Source organism: Arachis stenosperma, chromosome 9 (assembly GCF_014773155.1).
Source record: "Arachis stenosperma cultivar V10309 chromosome 9, arast.V10309.gnm1.PFL2, whole genome shotgun sequence".
In the NCBI taxonomy this organism is placed as follows: domain Eukaryota; kingdom Viridiplantae; phylum Streptophyta; class Magnoliopsida; order Fabales; family Fabaceae; genus Arachis; species Arachis stenosperma.
Window position 1 is genome coordinate 159,229,438 of NC_080385.1, and position 24,312 is coordinate 159,253,749.

General features: G+C 33.4%; 2 protein-coding genes and 1 non-coding gene across 3 annotated transcripts; 1 reads left to right on the forward strand and 2 right to left on the reverse strand.

Annotated features, from left to right (window-relative positions):
• Positions 1–14,235: 14,235 nt before the first annotated feature.
• On the forward strand, positions 14,236–16,030 carry LOC130951756 (CASP-like protein 4C1). Its single transcript, XM_057880475.1, has 3 exons — positions 14,236–14,933; positions 15,039–15,174; positions 15,271–16,030. Exons 1-3 carry the CDS (start codon positions 14,707–14,709, stop codon positions 15,493–15,495), a joined length of 588 nt encoding a protein of 195 aa, XP_057736458.1. The 5' UTR covers positions 14,236–14,706; the 3' UTR covers positions 15,496–16,030.
• A 1,837-nt stretch (positions 16,031–17,867) lies between these two features.
• Positions 17,868–17,940, reverse strand: TRNAR-CCG (transfer RNA arginine (anticodon CCG)). Its single transcript has one exon. It is a non-coding gene; the product is annotated as a tRNA-Arg (tRNA).
• Positions 17,941–19,912: 1,972 nt separating this feature from the next.
• Positions 19,913–24,268, reverse strand: LOC130950950 (methionine--tRNA ligase, chloroplastic/mitochondrial). The gene is made up of 12 exons (XM_057879558.1): positions 23,992–24,268; positions 23,741–23,884; positions 23,471–23,620; positions 23,208–23,375; positions 22,315–22,439; positions 22,053–22,146; positions 21,782–21,880; positions 21,181–21,361; positions 20,947–21,062; positions 20,607–20,762; positions 20,337–20,465; positions 19,913–20,237 (listed from the first exon to the last, which is right to left on the reverse strand). Exons 1-12 carry the CDS (start codon positions 24,247–24,249, stop codon positions 20,064–20,066), a joined length of 1,794 nt encoding a protein of 597 aa, XP_057735541.1. The 5' UTR covers positions 24,250–24,268; the 3' UTR covers positions 19,913–20,063.
• Positions 24,269–24,312: the final 44 nt, after the last annotated feature.

Below are 24,312 nucleotides of genomic sequence, written 5' to 3' on the forward strand. Positions count from 1 at the left end.
TTCTTCTTTCTCACTTAATTTTTGAATCAAATTTCTCGAGTCGATAATCGCTTCTAGTTCCAATAATAATTCGGGTGACAGGGACAGCAAGTTTTATAATATGTAATTATTAATTAATTATTATTAATATTTTTTATGGTATAAAATTTTATTAAATAATATAATATTATTTATTTTTTTATTAATTAAATACTGGAGTGATTTTAATAAAAATATTAACGCTGTAGACTTCCTCATAATCCTGTTCCAGTGTTTCCTTTTACATGTATTTATATAAAAATATAAAAAATTATTATTTTAACATAAAAAATTAATAGTTGAATACGTACATTATTTAACTAATTAGATATCATGAATATTTTTATATAAATAGACGTTAATTTTATTTTTTAAAATTTTTATTATGTATATTTATAAAAAAAATATTTATAATATACAAATTCAATTTTTTCTATTAGAATATAATATAGTTATCATCTTAATTCACCATATATTTTTATTATTATTATTATTTATTATAAAAGCAAATAAATAGATATATTTTAATTAGAAATATTAGCTATTAAAATTATTTTTATTTATTAAATTTGTATAAAAAATAACAAATGTCCTATTAACAATATGGTTAAAAAAATAAAAATAAAAAATGAAAAATATTTTTAGAAAATAAAGATGAACACTTCTAATGTACTACATACATCATTTTTCATTTTCTCTTAATATTTTTTTAATTTTTTCTTTTCACTCCAAACTTTATTAAATGAAGAAGAAAATAATATTTTTATGCATTTTATTCTTGAATTTTACTATACATCTAAATATTTTTGTTAATTAAGTTAGTCCAAATTCAATAATACTAACTCGCATAATATATGCATGAATCATACATTTTTTTCTTCACATTTTTTTTATTGTTGTTCTTTTATTACTGTAGTTTTTTTCTTCTCATCCTCTTCTTCTTCCTGACTTCATTTTTTTCTTTTTTTTTTTGTTTGTATTCTTATTAAAAATATGAAAGAAAAAAATTATGAGTAAGTAAAAATAAGAAGAAGAGAGAATGTTGGAGAATTTTAAATTATGTAAAACTTATTTTAAAAAATAATATAAAAAATTTTTAACTGTGATACAATATATTTTTAAATTTTGACATTGAAATTTCTTAATCGTAGCACAGATTTTTGTTAAGAGAATGAAATATGAAAATTTATGAGAATGTGAAATATGATGACGATGATGATGATAATGTAATGGTGATGAAGAAAGGAATAATAGGAGGAGGAAGGGGTGTTTTAAATTGTGCATATTTTATTAAAAATAGAACTGAAATTTCTTAATCGTGACACATATTTTTGTTAGGAGGATGAAACAAGAAAAATCATGAGAATGTAAAACACGAAGAAAAAGAAAACGATGAAAAAAAGAGAAAAAATAGTTTTGAATTGTGTAAAATTTATTATAAAAATAGCACATAAAAATTTTAATTATGACACATAAAATTTTTTTATTTTGACATTAAATTTTTTAATATTGACACAATTTTTTAACTAATTTTTTTTATCATTGAATTGATTGAGTGATATTGAACTCGTGTATAAGATGTCTAACCATTCTTTGTCACTTGTAACAAATTATTATATTTTTTGTTTCAAAATATATTTGAGTGTATTTTGTTGGTTGAGTAAGTTAAGATTTTGAATATGCGATTCTTTAAAATTTTAGTGTGTCATTTATAAGGTTGAAGAAAAAATATAGATTGAATATGCTAGGTTTGACTGAAACCAAGAGGGAGGTTGTGTCTAGGTTTGATGTAGCACACTTATGGGGTTGTGATATAGTTGATTGGGATTTTGTGGAATCTGTCGGTGCATCGGGTGGTTTATTGTTAATTTGGGATAACTTTTTATTTCAAAGATTGAACTGCTATAAAAGGGATGGCTGGCTGTGCGTTGAAGATTTTCTGACAAAAAATAATTTCAAATGTGCTTTCTGCTTGGTGTATGGTGCACATGTTCGGAGTGAGAAACTGGTCATGTGGGAGGAGTTAAGCTACATGGTGGGTCTATGTCAGGTTCTGTTTTGCATCATGGAAGACTTTAACGAAATACTACATTTGGAAGAAAGGAAAGGCGCTACTAGCCTACCGGCATCTACGGAGGATTTTAAGAAATGGGTACAAGATTTACAGCTAGTCGATTTACCGTTAACCGACCGGAAGTTCACATGGTTTCGAGGTAGTTCGTGTAGCCGCATTGATAGGATTCTGGTCAGTTTGAAGTGGCTTAAGGAGTTTTCAGATACTCGTTTGAAAGGAGGACCGCGAGGCCTATCAGATCATTGCCCATTGATTTTAGAAGATTCTAGAATCTGTGCGAGTCCAAGACCTTTTTGTAGTTTGGACTCCTGGTTTACACATGAAGGATTTCTAAAATTGGTAAAGGATGAGTGGAGGAAATTGGAAGGTGACATGTTTACAAACAAGTTGAAGGCGTTGACAGTACTGCTCAGGAGATGGCATAGGGATAATTTTGGGGACATGGACAACAAGATAAAGAAGTTTGAAGAAGAGATTAAGAAGATTGATGATAAGGTTAGTGCTGGTAGTTATGACGGAACAATGGAGGCTAGACGTAAGGCTCTGGTAACTTGCTGTGCGAAGTGGTATGTCAGAAAAGAGATGCATTGGAAGCAGATGTCCCGATCCCAGCATGCTAGAGATATGGATAAGAACACTAGGTACTTCTATAATCTAGCATCGGCAAGAAGGAGGAACAATAGAATCGATTCTCTGGTGTTGGATGGAAGATTGGTACGGAATCAGGCTAGAATAAAGACTGCGATTATGGGATTTTATAATGAACTGTATAGGCAGGAGCATGCCCCTTTGATTGGGATCCGTGATGGGCTGGTCAAGCAGATTACTGAAGAAGAGGCAGCAGTGCTAGAGGAAATGCCATTGACAGAGGAAGTACGAGAGGCAGTGTGGGATTGTGAGTCCAGTAAAGCTCCAGGTAGTGATGGCTATAATATGAACTTTACTAAAAAATGCTAGGATGAGATTGGTCAGGAGTTTACTGCAGCTGTGTTGGGCTTTTTCCAGAATGCAAAGCTACCAGCGGATGCAAATGTTACTTGGGTGGCGCTAGCTCCAAAATTTGTGGGGGCCAAGAAAATCAAAGACTTAAGACCGATTAGTATGGTTGGCTGCTTATATAAGGTGATATCCAAACTGCTGGTAAGAAGAATGCGATCAGTGATGCCACATCTAGTGGGGAGACTCAGTCTGCTTTTGTAAAGGGTCGCAAAATACATGATGGTGCACTCATTGCTTGTGAGACGGTCCACTGGCTCAAGCTGCGAAAGAAGGAAGCGGCAATTGTTAAATTGGACTTTCAGAAAGCCTATGACAGAGTGAGATGGAGCTTTGTGGATATAGTGCTACAGAAGATGGGCATCCGTCTTAGATGGAGGACCTGGGTGAAGGAATGTGTGACTACAGTATCTATGTCAGTGTTGATCAATGGGTCACCAACCAAGCCGTTCAAGATGGAGAGGGGCCTCAAACAAGGCGATCCCCTCTCTCCTTTCCTGTTTGTTCTTGTTGTTGACGTTCTGCATAGGATGGTGGGGGAGGCAGTTAGAAATGGCAGAATTTCTCCACTGCTGGTGGGAAGGGACAATATAGAATTATCGCATCTCCAATTTGCAGACGACACCATATTATTTTGTCCACAGGAAACAGAGACGTTACTGAATAACAAGAGGCTCCTGCGCTATTTTGAGTTAATGTCTGGCCTGAGTATCAACTTTGAAAAGTCGAGCCTAATTTCAGTCAATTGTGAGAAGGAATGGGTGATGAATATGTGTGGTCTGTTGGGATGTGCCGAAGCGGCTTTACCTGTCAGGCACTTAGAAATTTCTCTTGGTGCTAATCCTCGATTGGTGAAGACCTGAAAACCAATCATAGACAAGGTGGAAGACAAGCTGAGCTTATGGAAAGCGAGATCGCTCAACAAAGCGGGTAAGTTGGTCCTCATAAAATCTGTTCTCAATAGCCTGCCGGTTTACTACTTAAGCTTGTATAAGATGCCAAAGGGGGTTGCAGAGAAGATCATTGGACTTCAAAGAAGGTTCTTGTGGAGTAAAGAAGATGGGAATGACGGGATATCACCGGTGAAATGGGAGATAGTTCAAGCTCCGAAAAAGTTAGGTGGATTGGGGGTGAGAGATGCTCTAATTAGGAATGTGTCGCTTCTGTTCAAGTGGTGGTAGTGCTTTTCTAAGGAGGACTACCTGCTTTGGAAGAAGGTTGTTTGCTCTTGTAATCAGTTGGACCCAACAGTAATGTTGTCAAACCAACCGTTGCCATCTAGAGGGGGGCCATGGAAAGATATTTGCCAGTTTAATATTAAGGAGCAACAGGTTCGAGATATGATGATCAGGGGTCTGTCCATGGAGGTGGAAAATGGCAGAAACATCCGATTTTGGGAGGATGTTTGGTTACAAGATGACTCTTTGAAATATTATTTTCTGAGACTCTTCTGTGTTTCAAATCATTAAGGATCCGTAATAGGGGACTGTGGGTTTTGGGATGGGCTAGAGTGGGTTTGGGACTTCCAATGGAGGAAATAACTCTTCCAATGGGAGCTAGAGTTGCTCAATCAACTTCACGATCGGTTACGGGTTGTAAGGTTATCAGTTAATATAGAGGATTCAGTTGTATGAAAATTTGATAAAAATTGAGTTTTTTCTACTAATTCTTTTGTGCAGGTGCTACAAAAAGAGACTCTCTCAGCCGATATTATGAGCTACAACTTCACAAGCTCCATTTAGAGAGGCTTGGTTCCTCCAAGAGTTGAACTTTTTACTTGGTTTGTGCTAGTAGGCAAGGTAAACACGAAGGAGAGGTTGAGTAGACTTGGCATTATTAATCATCATGACAATATCTGTGTATTGTGTAAAAAAGACATAGAATTTGCATCATTTATTTTTTGCTTATGAGTTCACGTGGCAGGTGTGGTGTGCATGGTTGACGTTTACTGATAAAGCTTGGGCCATTCCGGAAACAGTCAATGAGTTCTTTGAGAGTTGGACTGGAGTAGCAGGTAAAAAGTCTGAGCAAAGAAAATGGCTCATAGGCTTCTGTGCGGTTATTTGGAACATCTGGTTGGAGCGGAATAGCAGAATTTTTCAGAGGGTAGAGACAAGTGTTGAAGGAGTGAAGGTTCTGTCCTTCTTGAGTTACAAGGAATGGTGTGGAGTTGATCCGTTTGGTTGTTGATGGCAATGTCGGAGATGACAACGGATTACAACTTTCATTTATATTTATGTTTTTTTCTTAGCCTGTGTTCTTTATACTCCACTTTACTGTGTTGAGCTACCTATGTTCAAAAAAATTTTTTCAGTGTTATTTTCAATAAATTTTTTGTGTCATTAATATGAAAATATGTGTCATTCTTATTATCATTAAATTAATTGTGTGATATTTAACTAATTAAGAAGAAGAAGATGAAGATAATGATAATGAAGGAAAAAATGAAAAAAAGATGAAAGAGAAAAAATTAAATAAGAAAGGAAAAGGATAGTGAAAAGAAAAAATAAGGAAGAAGAGATGTGTTATAAATGAAAAGAGAAATAAAAAAAAAGGACTTAGTGATTTACGTGACTCACCCCTCCCCAACTCCAGTTATTATTTCTTTCTCTGAAAATCCTTACTGTCTTCACAATTTCATTTCTTCTCTCTTCCTCTTTTCTTTTTTCTCTTCATCCTTTCCATCTTCTCGTCTCTTCTTCTTGAAATTATACGCTATTATTAATTAAATCCACTTCTTTTATTTTACTTCATTCTCCTTCTCTATTCTATTTTATTCATTCAAATTTCATTTATCACAATCCTAAATCATGGAGTTTCAATTTAATTAGTAAGAAAAGTATTTAACTTTTGAGTTCTAGTTATTATTGAGACTTTTAAGGTAATTCTTTGACTCAATAATTAACTATATTTCTAATTTTTATCATTCTTATACTTGTGGATATAGTAAAATCCGAAATTAGGGTTATTATGTTAAAAAATTTGGGGCTTTTGTCAAAGTTAATAAGATTATATTAATTGACAATATTAGTAGTTCACAAATATTATTATTGTTATATTGTTAGAGTTGTAGAGTTATTGAACATCATTTGATAGCTCGTTGACGTACTCAGAGTTGCTTCCAGTTTTTTGGAATTGTTTTTAAGTGTATTATTATAAATATTTAAAGTGAATCATTATTTTGGAATTTTGAAAATATTTGATTATTCTTATTTTTAAATTTTTGAAATAAATATTAATTTGTGAAACTTATAATTTTATAAAAATACACACGAGACGCTATTTATATATTTTGTAAAACATACATACTTTTTTATTTGACTCTATTGAATTTTAATTAAATTTTAGTATGCATTCTTATATATATTTGATTTACTATGGAATTTAGTAATATATTATAAGCATTAGAGATTTTTATAACTGATTTGGTTTAGATTGGTTTGGGAGACTGACTAGAAAATCGTAGTTAACGGTGGTTATGACGTTAACCTAGATGCATCTGACTCAGACCTTAGCTAGTAGAGGTATTGCTAGCCTAACGTGTAGGCCACGCATTGGATCTGTTATACCGTACGGGTACACTAAAGGAAAGGACTACCCTTAGAGGTGGAGTCGCTCTAAGTGTGTAATATTCGATTTGATTGACTTCTGGAATGAAAACTCCAATTTCAATTCATTTCGCTTAATTATTTATCTACTTATTTGCATAATTAATTAATATGAATTCCTCATCTTTGAAAAGAAATATAATTTTCATGGTAAAACTTGCATTGTCTCGTGTGAGTTATAGATATAATGTTTACTCATTGAGTTGCTAAACTCACCCTATTATATTCCCATATTTTTTAGATACAAGAGTCATTTCAGGTTCTATTCCACGAGTCCCTCAATAGATCTTAGTCATTTCGGTATGTCCTTCTTTTTTTCAAGGGCTAAGTAATTATGTAATGAAACTTTTACTCAAAACCTAGATTATGTCAATGCTCCATATGTCACAGGCAGGATCCTCGTGTGAATTATGTTATTTTGAATCTCGAACTGTTTAGATAGTAACTATGATTTGGTTATGTAAGACTTATAGATTTAACTATATACTTTAGTTATCAACTTAATATATGATGCATATTTTGACATGTTTGGTTGTGAATATGATTGGAATATGTTGTTGTTGTCTTTGAAAATGGATGTTTATTGTTGATACAGAAAAATAATATTTATGTTGGTAAGGTCCTATGAATAGAAAAGATTCTGTCTGCTTTTCTGAAAACTTGGTCATTTAGCTTGCTGAGTGACTTGTCTCTTGAACGCCAGTCATAGCTTAATTCGGGCCATGACAAGATGATGATAATGATGAGAATGACGATGAGGAAGAGGAGAAATAGGAGAAGGAGGAAAAAGAAAAAGAAAAATAAGAATATAAACGCCGTATATAATTTTGACCTAATTAAAAAATTTGATTATCTAATATTTCTATTTATTCTTGTGATTTATATTTTTGAAATAATTATTATTATTGTAATTATTTTTTATTCTATCTCTATATAATTGACTTGATTACATCTTCTAGAGTTAAATATTTTTTTTTACTTCCATAAAATACTCCTTTTATTTGTTTCTATAAATTTTACAATACCAAAACTAAGAAAAAAAATTCAAGACAAAAATTCTTATAAAAACTAAAAAAAAAATAACTTAAGTAAATTTATTAATTAAAAATATATAAAGTTATAAAAAAAATTATATTATAGATTGTAATTAAGTATAACATGTTCTATTCTAAAGTTAGTTCTTCAGAATTAATAATCTAATATTTTATTTGATAAATATTGGGTTATGAAGATCGAAATTTTTATTTTAAAATTTTATTAAAAATTAAATAAAAAATTTTATATTTACATAACAAATTAATTAATATTTAATTAATATTTATTTATATATAAATACATGTGTTATTTAATTTAATTTTGTTATAGATTTTGTTTGGACTCAACCCACAAATAAAAATCAGGTTTAAACTGAAATGATTGATCCATATTATGATAATTGCCTCACTAACTTCAAACACCTAAGATTTAATATTGAAGGTTATCCAATTTATTTGACAAAATAAACAACTATCATATTATTTTTAGTCTCTAAAAAATTCTCTAAAATTTGAGATCTAGTCAAACAGCTCCATAACTTCTTTAAATCTTTGACTTCTTTAAATTTTTTATTTGAGCATTAGAATGCCACTCTAATACCAAAAGTCTTATTGTGAAAGCTCATAATATATACTGAGTATTTCAATATATTTTTATACGAATAACTATTTTAATATTTTTTTTTACAAGTAATATAGTTAAAACTAAATTATTTAGGAAAAAACTAAATAAACCAAGTCTTTTTTAGAAAAAGACAGACACTACAATAATGTATGTCAACCCATGTGAATTATTATTGTTAATTCAATCATATGTTGACATCAACAATTTGATGAAACTCATCAATCTCTACAAAATATTGTTCTTCATATTATTTTTTGTAAAGATACATTCCAAAACTACTACTGTCAAACAAAATTAAACCAACCTCAAATTAAATTGCTATGTATATATGACTATGATCATCTAAAAGATGATGTATGTTGAAACTAGCTAGCTATAAACTGGTTTCCGATCCACTAACATAAACTAAGTTACAAATTAGAAAAGTAATAAGATCTAGTATTCATTGAATTCCTTGGTATGAAGATTATGAGAAAATAAAAAGGACCTACAAAGTGGGCATGAGAATTGATTTCGCTCTATCCATTGTTGAATGCAACTAAAATGGAATATGTGGTTACACCTTTTGAGCTTGCTCACAGCATCTTCATCTTCAAACTCAACCAAGCAAATGGAGCAAGTCTCATCATCATCTTCTCTTAGACACTGCAAATCCTGGAACCTGGCCACAGGCAGAGAAGGAATTTCCGGAAATTGAATCTCCTTGGACATGCCTTTGATGGTGTCACAAGAGAAAAAAGCCATATAACAACCAAACAATGCCTTCTTGAGTTGCATCAATGGGATCAAAATGCATGTGTACAACAAAATGGTAACTATCCACAATCGAGACTGACAAACTAGAAGACAATTCATCTTAATTAGATCACAAAAAAACTAACTCAATTTTAATTTGTTGTATAATGTTGGAGTTGCTAAAGCTAGCTGGCTTCTGTGTATATATAGGCATGTTCATTATTGACCAGGAACACCGGCCACATGAATAAAATAATTCACATTTCCTAGATTCTATTTCGTGATTTATAAGAGTAATTATCATTTGTAATTGGTTCTGACTTTCTGTTGGAGGCTGCCGTGATTTATTAATTTATTATATTTGGTCAGCTGCATATACTGAATAAATAATATTATATGTACATTAAAATTAATCATTAAAGTCAGCCAGCCAGTGTAAAATATATGTTAAAATATAAATATTAAAAATAAATTAAATTATATATATATATTTATACACAAATACATTAGTAGCTGATTTTAGTATACAAATAGTATTTTTTATACTAAATTTTATAATATGATTTCTGTTGATTATTTTATTAAAAATGTAGCAAGTGCTTTTAAAACGCAGATTAAAATTAATATTAACAAAAATTTTGAACTTTTAATTTTAATAAATCTAAAATAAATATATTAAAATATTGTATCCTAAAACTTTGTATTAAATGATTGCATATATAATCTTTTCAGATATATGAGTTGCAAAGGCCGGCGCCTATCCCACATTCTCTTCGTTTATTCAGGTTTTTAAATTTTAAATGGCATACCCTTAATTAATAAGCAAGCATAAGTTGCTTTGAAGCCTATTCTATATATAATTTAATTTGTATATTATTTAACCACTGGCCACCATAAGTCTATGATGATCGTTTTGTATATTGGATAGTTTTAACTTAATTGAAAGCACTAATATGCGTAGCAGTGTTGACTTTTATGTTGATATTTTTTGGGCGACTATTTTTATGTTGCATATTTTATATTTTGACTTCATAATAAAAAAAAAGAAGGGATTAGGAGCAAGGTCATTTAAAATTTTCCTTCAATTCAGGAAGAATCAATAATAAAGAAAAAGAAAATTTATATTTGTGTTATAAATGAATAGAAGGTATCATTATTTTTTCTAATTCTCTTTTCAGCATTTAGTCGTTTTTCTCTAATGTAGCTTTAATTTTATTTTATTTTGTGCCTTATAAAAATATTTATAAAATTATATATTAAAAATAATAATTTAAAATTAAAACTAAAATTTGTTTTTTAATGTTTAATATTAAATTAATTAAAATTTTATATTATTTTAAATTATTTTATTAACATAATTATATAAATAACAAAATTTTATTAATTTTATTGTATAAATTAATTTTAATTTTAAATTAATTTATTTCTTAAAAATATTAAAAGTAATACTCTAAAAAAATACTCTATTAAAGATATTTTGACTATTGAAACAAGAGTTAATATCCAAAATCGTCCCTGAAAGATACCCCGATCTCCATTTTGGTCCTCGAAAGATAAAGTTAATCGAAATCGTCCCCGAAAGATACACGACTTGGTCACGTTAGTCCTTCCGTCAGTTTGTTGATGACGTGTCAGTTAAGTGCCACGTAGCATATGATGACGTGGTGGGTTAATGCCACGTGTCACGACATGATTGGTTGACGTGTCACTGCGTGTCAGATCAATGACACGTGGCGTGCCACGTGTCACTTGACATGTAAAAAAGTTATTTATAATCAAAATAGTCCTTGAAAGTTTAGACGTAAGTCATTTTCATCCCTAAAGTTTTAAAAATTAATCAAATTAGTCCTTATATAATTTTTTTATTTTTTTGATAATATTAAATTTGAAATATTTTTTGATACTACTAATTTTAATAGAAATGTAATTGACAAACAAAAAATTAGTAATTATATATTTTATTCTTAACAAATTTTTCAATAAAATTATCTCCCTCCTTTAATTCTTCTTAAAATCTCTCTTATTCTTTTCTATTCTAAAACCTTTTTCTTACATTATTATATTTTGCTGGAATATATATATAACTTTGTTTAGGTTAACATACATAAATTTTGATTTTGAGCATATAACTTTGTTTAGGTTAACAAATACATACATTTCAATTTTAAGTATATATATATATATATATATATATTCCAACAAAATATAATAATGTAAGAAAAAGGTTTTAGAATAGAAAAGAATAAGAGAGATTTTGAGAAGAATTAAAGGAGAGAGATAATTTTATTGAAAAAATTTTTAAGAATAAAATATATAATTACTAATTTTTTATTTGTCAATTACATTTCTATTAAAATTAGTAGTATCAAAAAATATTTCAAATTTAATATTATCAAAAAAATAAAAAAAATTATATAAAGACTAATTTGATTAATTTTTAAAATTTTAGGGATGAAAATGACTTACGTCTAAACTTTCAAGGACTATTTTGATTATAAATAACTTTTTTACATGTCAAGTGACACGTGGCATGCCACGTGTCACTGATCTGACACGCAGTGACACGTCAACCAATCGTGTCGTGACACGTGGCATTAACCCACCACGTCATCATATGCCACGTGGCACTTAACTGACACGTCATCAACAAACTGACGGAAGGACTAACGTGACCAAGTCGTGTATTTTTGGGGACGATTTCGATTAACTTTATCTTTCGAGGACCAAAATGGAGATCGGGGTATCTTTCAGGGACGATTTTGGATATTAACTCATTGAAACAATGATGTTCAGATGTTATCAGATTGTACTTTTAGTCTTTTACCAATTTGTGATTCACATCAACACATTTTACCACATACATCACCATTTGACTAACGTCATTGAAAGAAAATCTTTCACGAATTGCAGCGGCGTGTAATAATAAAAATTTGAAGAAAAGTTAAAGAAAATGGATATGTGATATACCAAATTACCAATACTACATATCGAATATATATTATCATTTTAAGTTAACATTTGATCCATAATAGTTCCTAGTTATATTTATAAAAATTTATATATAAAATATATATACTTTATACTTATATTTATTAAAATTTACACACGTCAATATAATTTATATCTGTATTTATTAAAATTTATAGATATAAATTAACAAAATTTATTTGTTAAATATAATTTAGTATTTGTACTAGTTATATATTGATCAAAATTGTTAAAAATTATTAGTTCCAAAAAATTTTTTATTTTAAATCTTTTTTAAATTTTTAAATAATAACTGTAACTTTTTAGTTTTTGATATTTTAAAAATAATATATTTACAATTTTATTAATTTAAAAATTAAAAAGATAATAAAGAAAATGAATTATGACTTTCCTTTATCCCTGAATAAAAATAAGATTATTTGCCGACCAAAATGAGAGTGGCTTTATAGGAACCGTGGTAATGGGGCATTAATTGGAGAAATATCATATAGTATCCTCTTTATCCCTTCCGTAATGTGGGGATTACCATTACTAAACAATAACTAATCCTGCATAAATTATTCGGAGGGGGTGGTGGTGTCAGGGGACACGTGTTGTATGCACAACAAGTGCGCAGTTGTCGGAACGGGCAAGCAGACCCTCATTGCTTGATGGTAATGGATCCATGGAAAGCCCAACTATGCTTCAAGTTTTGGTCCATTCTCCTGAGGCCTTGAGAAATTTTCAGCCCATAATGTTGATTCATTGACCCAAATCCATACGGTTTCTGAGAGACTAGCTAGTTAGTAGATACTTGCGCATTTTCAATATCTATCCTCAATCTGGATGAATCTCTTCAGAAACATGCATTTCTATTGTGAGAATGCAAGAATATATTCCTTCTCTAAAAGTACTTTATAATTATAAATAAATAATTTAAAAGAGTGTGTATAGTAATACACACACTTTACAGAGATGCTCACGTTAAGAGAGTTTTCATCCTTTGAATTTAGTGGATAGGCTTATATATGTTATTATATCAAAAGCAACGCATACCCATTTATAGTTAGTTTGATTATCACGTTTAATCTTTTCATTTTGTTATCTGCATAAAGAGTAGAGAGAGGGCCGAGTTTAGAAGGAAAGTTAGTTGCTATGTGAGACCTGAGAAGTCTCAAGTGAACAAATGTTGTAAATCCCTAATATAATTATTTAATTGTATATTGTGTGGTACTGCAAAACTGTCTAGTAGTAGTAAAAGTTCTTAGACAACAAAAGAGGTCCAAATCCTAAAATATGAAAGGAACCTTTGAATGCAAAATACAAAAATGCATGTATTCTATTGCCCATGTTGACATGCTAACAAAAGTCAAAGCAGTTTGTTTTGTTCATGTAGAAAGGGATGTTAGTGTCAAAGTGAACACACGAGGTCAACATAATCAACGATATAAAGAATTATAAAATTGTAAAAATATATAAGAAGTAGGACATCCTGTCTTCTCTTCAATGATAGAAGAAAACTCAAAATCAGTTTATCGCAAAGGCTTAGTGTGAAAGCATAGAGAAAAATGATATTGACAGCAATGCTTTTGTCCAATTATTTGAGGAAGAACCCACCCATATTCCTACACTATCACGTGTTGAGTTATTTATTATTGATATTAGTTATTAGTTACTTCCAAAGGGTAGACACAATCATGAATGATTACCAAAGGGATAAGAATGCCAACTGGTAGTGCTTATGAGTTACGAGATTTCTCAATTTGGGTTATACAACTTTAGATAAGTAAAAAGTTAGATGGTTCATGTTTTCATAATAACTATTAAAAAATTACCATAATACATTAATACTTGCTGTTAGTTTTATATGTATAGTTTCCTAATTGAATGTACTCTTTTTTTTAACAAAAAATAAGAAGACTCGAACCCAACTTCTTGAATAAATATAAAAAAACTATGTCATTTGAGTTATAACTCCTTAGTCCTAATTAAATATACTTAATTAAATAAGAGTTTAACTAATATATATTCTACAAATATCTATATTAAGATTACTATTAGAAAACAAAATAAAGTTTTTTTTTTATTTTGATAGAAACACGTTTGATAAACTGTTTGGTAAATTTTTTTTTTACCTAAACTGTTAAAGAGCAGTGTAAAACCTCAAAGTATCAAGATGAGCAATTTCCCAAGATTAGAAGTGTGCGCCCCGAAAAGGTTGAACTAAGCATGAAAATGTAACCAACGGAGATTAGGAAAAGAGAGGAAAAAGAAAATGTGAAAAGAAGGAGAGAAGAGATGAGTAGCGACTAGCGACCACAACTGCCTCTGCCTGCACGCGTTCTGCTTCGAACGACTTTTGTCAAACACATACCATGCAGTTTCTCAATCCTCTCTCTCACCAATAATCAAATTTTAAACCCTCTCTCTCCACTCTGCTTTTTAGCCTCCTTCTTCTTTATTCTGTGGCTAGTCATGGAACTCTTGTTCTCTCCCGTGATTGTGACTCCTTCCCCCTAAAATTAAAATCCTTTTCACCAGAATAAGCAAAAAAGGAAAGAGAAAAAAGAATACTGTTATTCCACATGATTTCACCTCCTCCTCCTCCTCAGGAAGATTACGACAGCGTTAGTTTCAACGGCAACGGACATGCGCTCTCCTCAGCAGCTCCGCAACGGTAACCGCTCACCGCAGGAGCATCATCATCCACCGCGGTTCCACTCCACGGTGGCGGAGCACAAACTGCGTCGTTTCAACTCCCTCATCCTCCTCTTCCGCCTCGTCTCCTTCTCCTTCTCCCTCGCCTCCTCCGTCTTCATGCTCACCAACACTCACGACGCCGCATCTCCTAAGTGGTACCACTATGACACCTTCAGGTTAATACTACCTCCTTTTTCCCTCCTTCTTTCGAGCTAAGTCAACTCAAAACAGGCAAATTAAGAAAAAAAATGGTAAATTGGCGTCATGGATTTATTTTTCAGATTCGTTCTAGCTGCAAATGCGATAGTGGCGGTTTACTCACTGTTCGAATTGGGCGCGTCGGTGTGGGAGATCTCAAGAGGCGCCACGCTCTTCCCCGAGGTGCTTCAGGTCTGGTTCGACTTCGGCCATGACCAGGTCAGTTACGAATTTCGATTTTCTTTCTCTTTCTCTCACTACTGTGTGTAAGGGTAAGGGTGAGGGTGAGAGTGATGCTGTGTGGTGCTGGTGCAGGTGTTCGCGTACCTGCTATTGTCGGCGAGCGCAGCGGGCACGTCGACGGTTAGGACACTGAGGGATGCGGGGGACGCGTGTACGGCCAGCAATTCGTTCTGCGTGCAATCGGACATCGCGATCGCGTTGGGCTACGGTGCGTTTGTGTTCTTAGGGTTCACTTCTCTGCTATCGGGCTTCCGAGTCGTCTGTTTCATAATCAACGGTTCGCGTTTTCACCTGTGAGTTGTCCTATGCCATGCCATGCCGCGTGCAGTGAAGGGGGTTACCGGTTAGAGAAAAAGAGGAAGGGAATATTTGGGTGGGGTCAGGTTTGGTCTTGTCTGGTCTGAGTCTGAGGAAGGAGCTTCTTCCTCTTTTTTTTCACTGTAGGCCAAACACGCTACTGTGGATATGGACTGACAGGGTTCAAGTGTGATCTTGAAATTTGAGCCATCTCATGCTCTGCGTTCCCTTACATTCGAATTTAAGTCTATCGATTTCCCAACTATAAATTCATTTTTTAATTTTTATTAGTGTTAAGTAGTAAAATATTCTTCAATATGTAATTGCTTTTCTGATAAAGAAGTGCTCCTTCTGCCAATCTGGCACGCCATTTCATCCACTTTCTATTGTTAATCCGTACACCTCACATTCACTTCCAATGTTTTATTGGCCTTTCTACTTTTAAAAATTCATAAGACTTATAAATAAACACAACTAGCAAGTACCATGTATCGCCATATATGTCCGAATTAGAATTTTATATACCAGAAATGTATCATACTCTCTAGTGTTTATATCAAACTATTGAAGAATAAATTTGTTGTAAAAATTTTTCGTTTTGATGTTGTTTGTATAATAGGAACTATTTTCGCGAACTATCTAGAATAGATCAATTTATCGATGGCTCTAGCCGTCCTTTCTCCCTGCCGTGTAGAAATTATGAACAGCCGAATAGATTTTGGACTAGAGCGAACAAATGGTAGGAAAAGACTTAAACTCAAGGGCAAATACGCCTCGACAAAGAAAGGTTCCAAATTCTCCCGTCACTTCTTATCCCCTATTATTAAAAAAGAAAAATGGTTGAAGCTTGGAGACATATCGTATCTCAGTCACTATTCACTGGCAACACATTGTACAGTAGCAAGAGGAAGAGACATCACCAGGAGAGAGAGAGAGAGAGAGAGAGAGAGAGAGAGAGAGAATAACAAAAAGAGAGAAAGAGGCATTATTGATTGGATTGCATCACATTCTCCTACTCACTAATTTGGTGCTAGTATATGATGCTGCTAATGGAAACAGATCGCTCGCATAATCACAAGCCGCTCAAATTCTACCGGCTTTTTACCTTTTCTTCTACCATGTCCATATTGGTGGGATCGGAAAAACTACCCAAAACTGATAAGTAAATTATTAGAGTAATTTAAAGAATTGACTCCTATATGTTTACCAAAGCTAATACAAAAGTTAAAATTAAAGTATAAAATATGGCAAGATTCCTATTAAAACAGTATAATTCAATGCCAAGATATAAAAAATATGGCAAGATTCCTATTAAAACAGTATAATTCAGATTAGAAGATGGACAACTTAGTTTGAATCTAACATCACTGCAAATTATATGGCGGATTGCCATCTATTGGAGTCTCGCAAATCAGACATGTTCCGAGGTATACACAAAAGATGAAGAGCCCTAATTGGGAGAATCTATCCACTACAAAGGGATATAACCACCAGCCTGACCATAGCTTTGGAGAAGCAATAAGAAAGGTGATCAAGGATTTCTATGATTTCATTAAAGCATGGATTATCAAGACAGAACAACATTTAGGATTGTGTACTGTACTCTTCAACCATTCAAGCTTTAATCTCTAGACCACCATTTCAGCGATGATTCTCTACTCAGCTTCCAACGCTAGAAAAATCTAAGCCATAATCCTTGGGCTCTTCCTGCATTTCCTTGAACCTCATCTGTCAAAATGGGACGGTATGGGCAACTGCTATAGCAGTGGAATCCACTGTCCCTGCACCAGATTATTGCCTAGAGAGGTTTTGCATTGCAACATCCGTATCACCAAAAATTCCTCAGCATTTCTATGTCCTCACTCCAAAAACCTTGTTTTAACTTAGTCACAGACTCATGTCCTGCATTTGCGGCATAATGTTGTGGATTCTCAACTTAGAATAATCACTGGTCAATCCATGAATACAAAAGCAAGAAACTATGGGGGAAATACATAGAGACAACACCAGCAAAACACAGGCAGAGACAGTGGACAGAAAAGAGCATCCCACCCTCATATCTTTAGTTACTAATAATTTATCCTGCTCCCCCCTCTATAAAGTAATTCCTGTGACTCTCAATTCCACTGAAGGATTGAATATGTAAAAGAAGATTTTAAAATCCTAAAGGAACAAAAACTACCATTTGAATTTTATTTCACTTTTACTGATAACACAATCTGAGGAATCATTCAAACGCATCATAATATTCATCTTATTAAGTGAAGCACACACAAAAAACACACAAGATGGAGTTCCAAACACTTCAGGAATGCATTGCATGCAGGAAACAAAACTACACTGACAGAGAGGAAGAACGCAAAAAGGAAATGCGATCGCAGTGGGATTCGAACCCACGACCTTTAGATCCGGAGTCTAACGCGATATCCACTCCGCTATGCGATCGTTATACGAGAACTACTCGAATGCAAATAGCTTGAAGGAGGTTCCAAGGGAACAAACATTTTGACTTCAGGATTTGACGTAGATCTATAGATCTAACTAAGAAGTAAAAGCGAGAAGAAGAGATCATCGCATAATTTGGATTTCGATTATTGCAAAGATGAAAAAACAAACAAAAAATATCTAACCGGAAATTGAAGCACGGTACATGTACATTGGCGAAGATCAAAGAAAATGAATAACAACGTCTATAAGTGTATAAATATTGAAAAGAAAAAAACAAAAAAAAACCTATGATCGCGAGAGACTAGAGAGAGATGGAACCTGATTTGCTTGTCAGTTTTCTCCGACGGAAGGAGTGAAGTGGGGGGTGGAATCGCTTGGTGGTTCAAGATTTGTGGTTGGGGCTTGTGGGCCTAACACTAAAATTCAAGTGGGACTGGGCCTTCCTACCTGCACATGAACGAACACGTGCTATATTATTCATCACGTTAAAAACCATAGGGCGTCCTCAACAGACACCCAAATGCTCTGATTAGAAACATCAATATTTAGAGACAAAAGAATTGAAAAATTTGTTTTGTAAATATTTATAGAGAAGGCAATAGATGTGCTGATTACGTTATTCGTAAAAGTTTAGATTTATAGTTAGGCCTTTACTTTTGGGACACACTTCCTAGAGAAGTGATTAGTCTTTTAGCTGATGATGAACAAGGGGTCTCTATACCCCGTTTAGTTTGTACTTAGTCTCTTCTTTTTGGGCAGTTTAGCTCCGACACAAAACCAAAAAAAAAAAACCATAGGGCGTCGGAATTTTCCGAATAAATACTCAAAATAACAACCAACTTGGGTTGGTCGAGTGGTCAGCTTACTCGTCCGCTTAAGCAAGTGTCGGGAGTTCGAACCCCACCTTGTGCATACAGTAACCCATTGGCCAATGGCAGACCCTTAAATGGAGTTTAGATCCGCGACGGATTAGTCATTAACTTGTCGGGTTGGGGGATACCGTTTGGGTAAACAAAAAAAAAAACTCAAAATAACTACTAAAATTTCTATGATGCCTTATTGATTCCTAAAATTTTAATTGATCCAATACAGATTTCCAAATTTGAATTTGTGACTCCCTCAGTCCGTTCATCTTTATCAATAACCAAGTGAGTTAATACGTTATGTTGTCACGATGTACGTATGGAAATGACATGGTTTTGTAGCTTTGCAAATTAGAAAAAAGAAAAGAAAAAGACATCGTATAACATTTATAAGAAGTTAAATTACATACGAATCGACGTCATTCTCATTTGTATACTGTAACAACTTAACATTCTAACTCAAATTGTCATTAACAAAAATAAATCTAGAAACTAACGTCAATTATGAATCAAAATTTAGAGATCCGTACTGGGTCCAATTTTTCCTATTATTTTTGTTATCTTAGGTCTTAGCAGAGAAATAGACATTTGTTGCATACATTTTTGCTTCTTTTAATTTTGGAGAGATGAAAAGTTTTTGGCTGCAACTTTTTTTGTGTGGATAAATTAGACAACTCCTAATTCTAAGCATTACCCACTAACACACACTACACTCACACACACAATTCAGGTTCTATCACACCCAGCTCACACACAATTCAGGGCATTACCCACTAACACACACCACACTCACACACACAATTCAGGTTCTATCACACCCAGCTGGCCATCGGTACAAAGCCTCGCCACTGGCTGCAACTTATGTGGTTTTATTTGCACAGTATAAGTGGAGGATACACAAAAAAAAAAAGCTCTAACAATGTGTTCTGTGTTTGAAATTTCCATTGAAGTTAATTTTAAACAAACTTTTACGCAGTTAAAAAAAATCCATTACTGACCACTCTGCTTGCGTGCAAAGAAATTAGCGCAGAGGGGTGAGGCACAACGAGAAATTAAAGCACTAAAATTTATTGTTGGCGTAAGGAACCCAAAAAATTACCATTCAAAATTTATATACATACATATACATTAGAAACTTATGCTGTTTTTGCATACGCATGTGTCCAAATATTTGAATACATATATTAGCAAAAAATTAGTTTTTACAAGAGGCTCAAAATTAGAGAGAGAGAGGGAAATGCAACCAAGTTGTGATATCTAAGCCCCGGCGACTTGCTGGGCTTGTTTCATCTTCTTGCCTTTACTTTTCATTGTCTTTCCAACTGCAACACCTTTGTCCACAGCTTCAGTTTGGTTTTCAATCCTTGCAAAGACTGGTTTTGGTTGAGCCATGACTTGCCCACCTTTAAGCCCGCCCCACTTTGTGTCTCCCTATAATACAACAAAAAATAGAAATTAAAGTTAGCCAACAGAAACCATCAAGTGCTGATGATGGGTAGTAGAAGCATCTGTGTGAAAGAAGAAAGAAACCCAAGTTGCTGCATCGAATTGGTCCCGGGAATAGCCAAGCTGTTCGTATATTCTCCAACTCAAGCTCGGTGTAACAGGAAGTAATGCAATTGCAATAATTCTCGCCGTCTCCAATATAATTACAAGATCCTGCACCAACATCATCAGGAAAAAAAAATGAATTGGTTAAGCTTATTATACTTCGTTAAGATGGAAAACAAAGTTCAATGCGAGCAAATGGAATTTTACAACAGTACATAAATACATCAACAAATGGTTGTAGTAAATTACCTTCGCAGCTGCTTCAGAAGCAGTCCCACCTTGCTTAAACAGAGACCATGGTGCTCGCTCATCCATATAGAAATTACCAACATTACCAATCTCAAGAACAGCTTCACAAGCTGATGACAGGGAAAGATTCTCATAGTGCATACGAGCTTTATCAACCTACAAATGTAAACATCGGTAAACCTTTGCCTCAGAGGAAACTCCCCGAACTCATGAACAATGGTGAAAAATTGGCATAATCTCTAACTGGTGAAAAATTGGCATAATCTCTAACTGCTGAAAAATGGCTCACTTTAAATTCAATACAGAAGTAATGAAAAGCCTAGAGTTCCTAAGAATTTACCAGCTTCTCTACGTTGTCTTTGAATTCATTTCCTTCCGCCGCAGTAGTAGAATCAACCACCAGAGTTGATTGGCAGTTCTTTTTTAGAAGTCCCAGTGTACGATTAAGAAGATTTCCTGCAAAAATAATGAAGGAAATGCATACCAGACTTGGCATTGAAGTCTTAAATAAAAATTTAAAAAATAAATAGAAGTGACTGAATGTTACAAGCAAAGAAAGCAAAGCTAAAAATACCGATTGTGTTGGCAAGATGTGCATTCACAATATTGATGAAGCGTTCCTCTGAATAGTCTCCATCACTGCCGAATTCCACCTCTCTGAGGAAGAAGTATCTAACTGCATCTGTCCCAAATCTATGAACTAATTCATTTGGTTCAAGAGTATTCCCTAGTGACTTTCCCATCTTCATGCCATCCTAACATTTTCAAAATAAAAAGCATTGCTGCATGAAATAAAATTTAATATAAGAACCAGATTCATAAAACTTTGGTCTCTAAGCTTTTAGTAACCCATATTTTGTTAAACAATTGATTCAATCAAACTATCCCAAGTCAAATAATAGTGATAATAATAACTACGATCATTGTTGATGTTGTTGACCTTTTTCAATAGCCATGGGTTGTTTTCAAGAGGTGCCTCAGAGAGAAGCAAAGCACCTTAAATTTTATTACTATTATTACTACTACTATCATTATTAATAATACTTGACTTTTCTCAGCTATTACAACTATCATCTCTTGGGAAGAAGGTAATGGAATACAAGGAAGTTATACTTGCTATAACAATTACTTCAAGAAGAAACATAAGAAATAGTAAGCATGTTCAACGATATTACCTTTGTCAAGAATCCATGCCCAAAAACCATTTTAGGAAGACTTAGTCCAGCAGACATCAGCATAGCTGGCCAGTAAACAGCATGGAAGCGTAGAATATCCTACAGATATTAAAAAAAAATAAAAAATAAAAAAATGTTAGATAAAAAATCACCAGCAAAAAGGAAAACTACAAATAAATTGTGGGATCATTTGACCTTTACAAGTACGTAGGAGAAATTATATGTAGTAGAATATTAAACGAAATGAAGGAAAATAAAATAGGGGGCATACCTTACCAATCAAGTGCAATGCAGCTGGCCAACCTGAAGAAACAGCATTTAGTAGATCAGGCTGCTCCTGCTCATCAGATAGCGCTGATATATAGCTGCAAATACCAATAGAAAATAAAAAGTACGTAGGAGAAATTTAGTAAGGCAGGTTGCAATTTAAATATTCAATCAAATAAATATTATAAGTGATATAGTAGCACTCTGAATTATTGTTAAACATTTTTTATGAATTCAGCAATAAATTTTGGGGGAGGGGGTCTTACCCAAGTAAAGCATCAAACCATACATATATAGTTTGACTTCTGTCATTGGGAATAGGGATTCCCCAATCAACTGATGCTCGTGAAATAGAGAAGTCCCTAAGGCCACCTTTAACCCAGCTTTGAACCTTGATGTATAAGAAAGAAATTAGTTTTTAAAGAAGATAATATTCAAGAAACTCCATTTAAAGCTATACCTAAAGAGACAATCAGTTCATTAGATACCCATTATTACCTATAGTTTGTAGTTTAAACAGCTATAATTTCTAATATGCTTGGGCTCGAATGAGGGAGTTAGTAGAAGTGCAAGTACTAAAACCAATCAGAGTCTAACACCTTGCAATTTATATTTGACTTAAAAAATGAAACTCAAATTCAAGCTTTAGTTTGACTTCTAACAAAATGAAGTCAAATTCAGATTTGTGACCACAAAATTACTGAAGTGGCAGTAGAAAAACTCTATTGTCTTTAGTCACACAACCTTATAAACATATAAGATATAATATAAAGTCATGTCTGGTTGGCTGAGTATTGAAGATTGTTATAAAAATTTATCAAATGTAACTATAATAGGATGCTTCTTTTGGCTTTAGGTTTCTTGCTATCTTGGAGCATTATCGGACAGGCCTCATCATTAACTCAAGCACCAACCAAGGCTTAAGAAACGTAAAATGGCTTAGGTACATTGGGATTGTTCACCTGTATCTATGCCAATCCCAGAAACTATATAAGTTCCATTTCTAAATCTACTCTGAAAGTACTGGCACTGAATGCAGCTAAATGAGCTCTGAAGATAAAATTTTATACAAACATGACACGCAGTAGACTAAAAGTGCAATTGACAAAGGCAACTAATATATAGTTACAAAGACAAAAAGGATTCTTCATTGCCTTACCTCGTTTAAACGGAAAGAAGGTTGCACAAAATTCGGGTTTTTATTCAAAGCTTCCTCTAATGACTTCTGGTATTTTGAAAGTGCAAAGAAATAGTTTTCCTCTTTCCTAGAATCACATGGCTTTAGGTGAACAGGACAGCAATTATTCTCAAGCAATTCCTTCTCATCCTGCATCAAATAGCAAGACACTCTTCAAGACTGCTTGTACATAAAGTCACCAGACCCTTCAAAACAAAGAGCCCATACAAAGACCAAACTATCACCTTGTATTCCTCACAGTTCACACAATAAAGTCCCTCGTAATCCGCTTGATAAATGTCACCTTTGGCGAGCACTCTTGAATAAAATTCCTTCACAATTGCTTCATGCTTACTATCAGTTGTTCTAATGAATTTGTCGTAGGAAATATCTAACTGCAATCAAAAGGAATAACAAAAGAATATCAACAAAAATAGGAAGCACCAATCTGAATGTTCAACGATTAAAGCAAAATAAAGCGTAGATATTCCAGCAAATATTAAGGAGTAAGTTACATCTTTCCACAGTGTCTTGTAAGCTTGTGAGATGAGATTGCAGTGATCAAGTGGGATGGAACCCTGGGCCATTGCAGCAGCTGCAATTTTCTCTCCATGTTCATCGGTGCCAGTAATGAATATAACTTTCTTTCCCAATAGCCGCTGTCAAATGATGAAGTCACAGACACTTAACACTTAATAATCACTTCAAAGCAGGTAATTTCAATTCCCAAATTTTAGAGTGAAATGGAGCAGAAAGGGAGTTGGACCTGAAAGCGAGCAATGGCATCGGCGGCGATGGTGGTGTAGGCGCTGCCCATATGGGGAGGGGCATTGACGTAGTAGAGAGGGGTTGTGAGGACAAAGGATTCGCCATTTGTGGTGGAGCATGTGCAGAACAAAGCTCTGCGGTTAGGGTTCGGAGAAGAGTAGAATCTGAGGGGCCTGGGAGAGAATCGAGAATCTCTGGGGCGCAGAGAGACGTGAGAAGGGTTCAGAAGGGAGAGGGTGTTCATTCTAGCTGCCATGCTTTCTCACTTCTTACCTTAGGACTCCTAAACGGATAAATAAAAATATAAATTTACTTATTT

Excerpts from the sequence above, each read along its gene's own strand:
- LOC130951756 (XM_057880475.1), top strand. The coding sequence starts at position 14,707 with ATGCGCTCTCCTCAGCAGCTCCGCAACGGTAACCGCTCACCGCAGGAG. Across the intron at positions 14,934-15,038 it reads TACCACTATGACACCTTCAG|ATTCGTTCTAGCTGCAAATG; the intron begins GTTAATACTACC and ends TTTATTTTTCAG. Across the intron at positions 15,175-15,270 it reads TCGACTTCGGCCATGACCAG|GTGTTCGCGTACCTGCTATT; the intron begins GTCAGTTACGAA and ends GTGCTGGTGCAG.
- LOC130950950 (XM_057879558.1), bottom strand. The coding sequence starts at position 24,249 with ATGGCAGCTAGAATGAACACCCTCTCCCTTCTGAACCCTTCTCACGTC. Across the intron at positions 23,885-23,991 it reads ATGCCATTGCTCGCTTTCAG|CGGCTATTGGGAAAGAAAGT; the intron begins GTCCAACTCCCT and ends ATCATTTGACAG. Across the intron at positions 21,063-21,180 it reads ACATCTTGCCAACACAATCG|GAAATCTTCTTAATCGTACA; the intron begins GTATTTTTAGCT and ends TTATTTTTGCAG.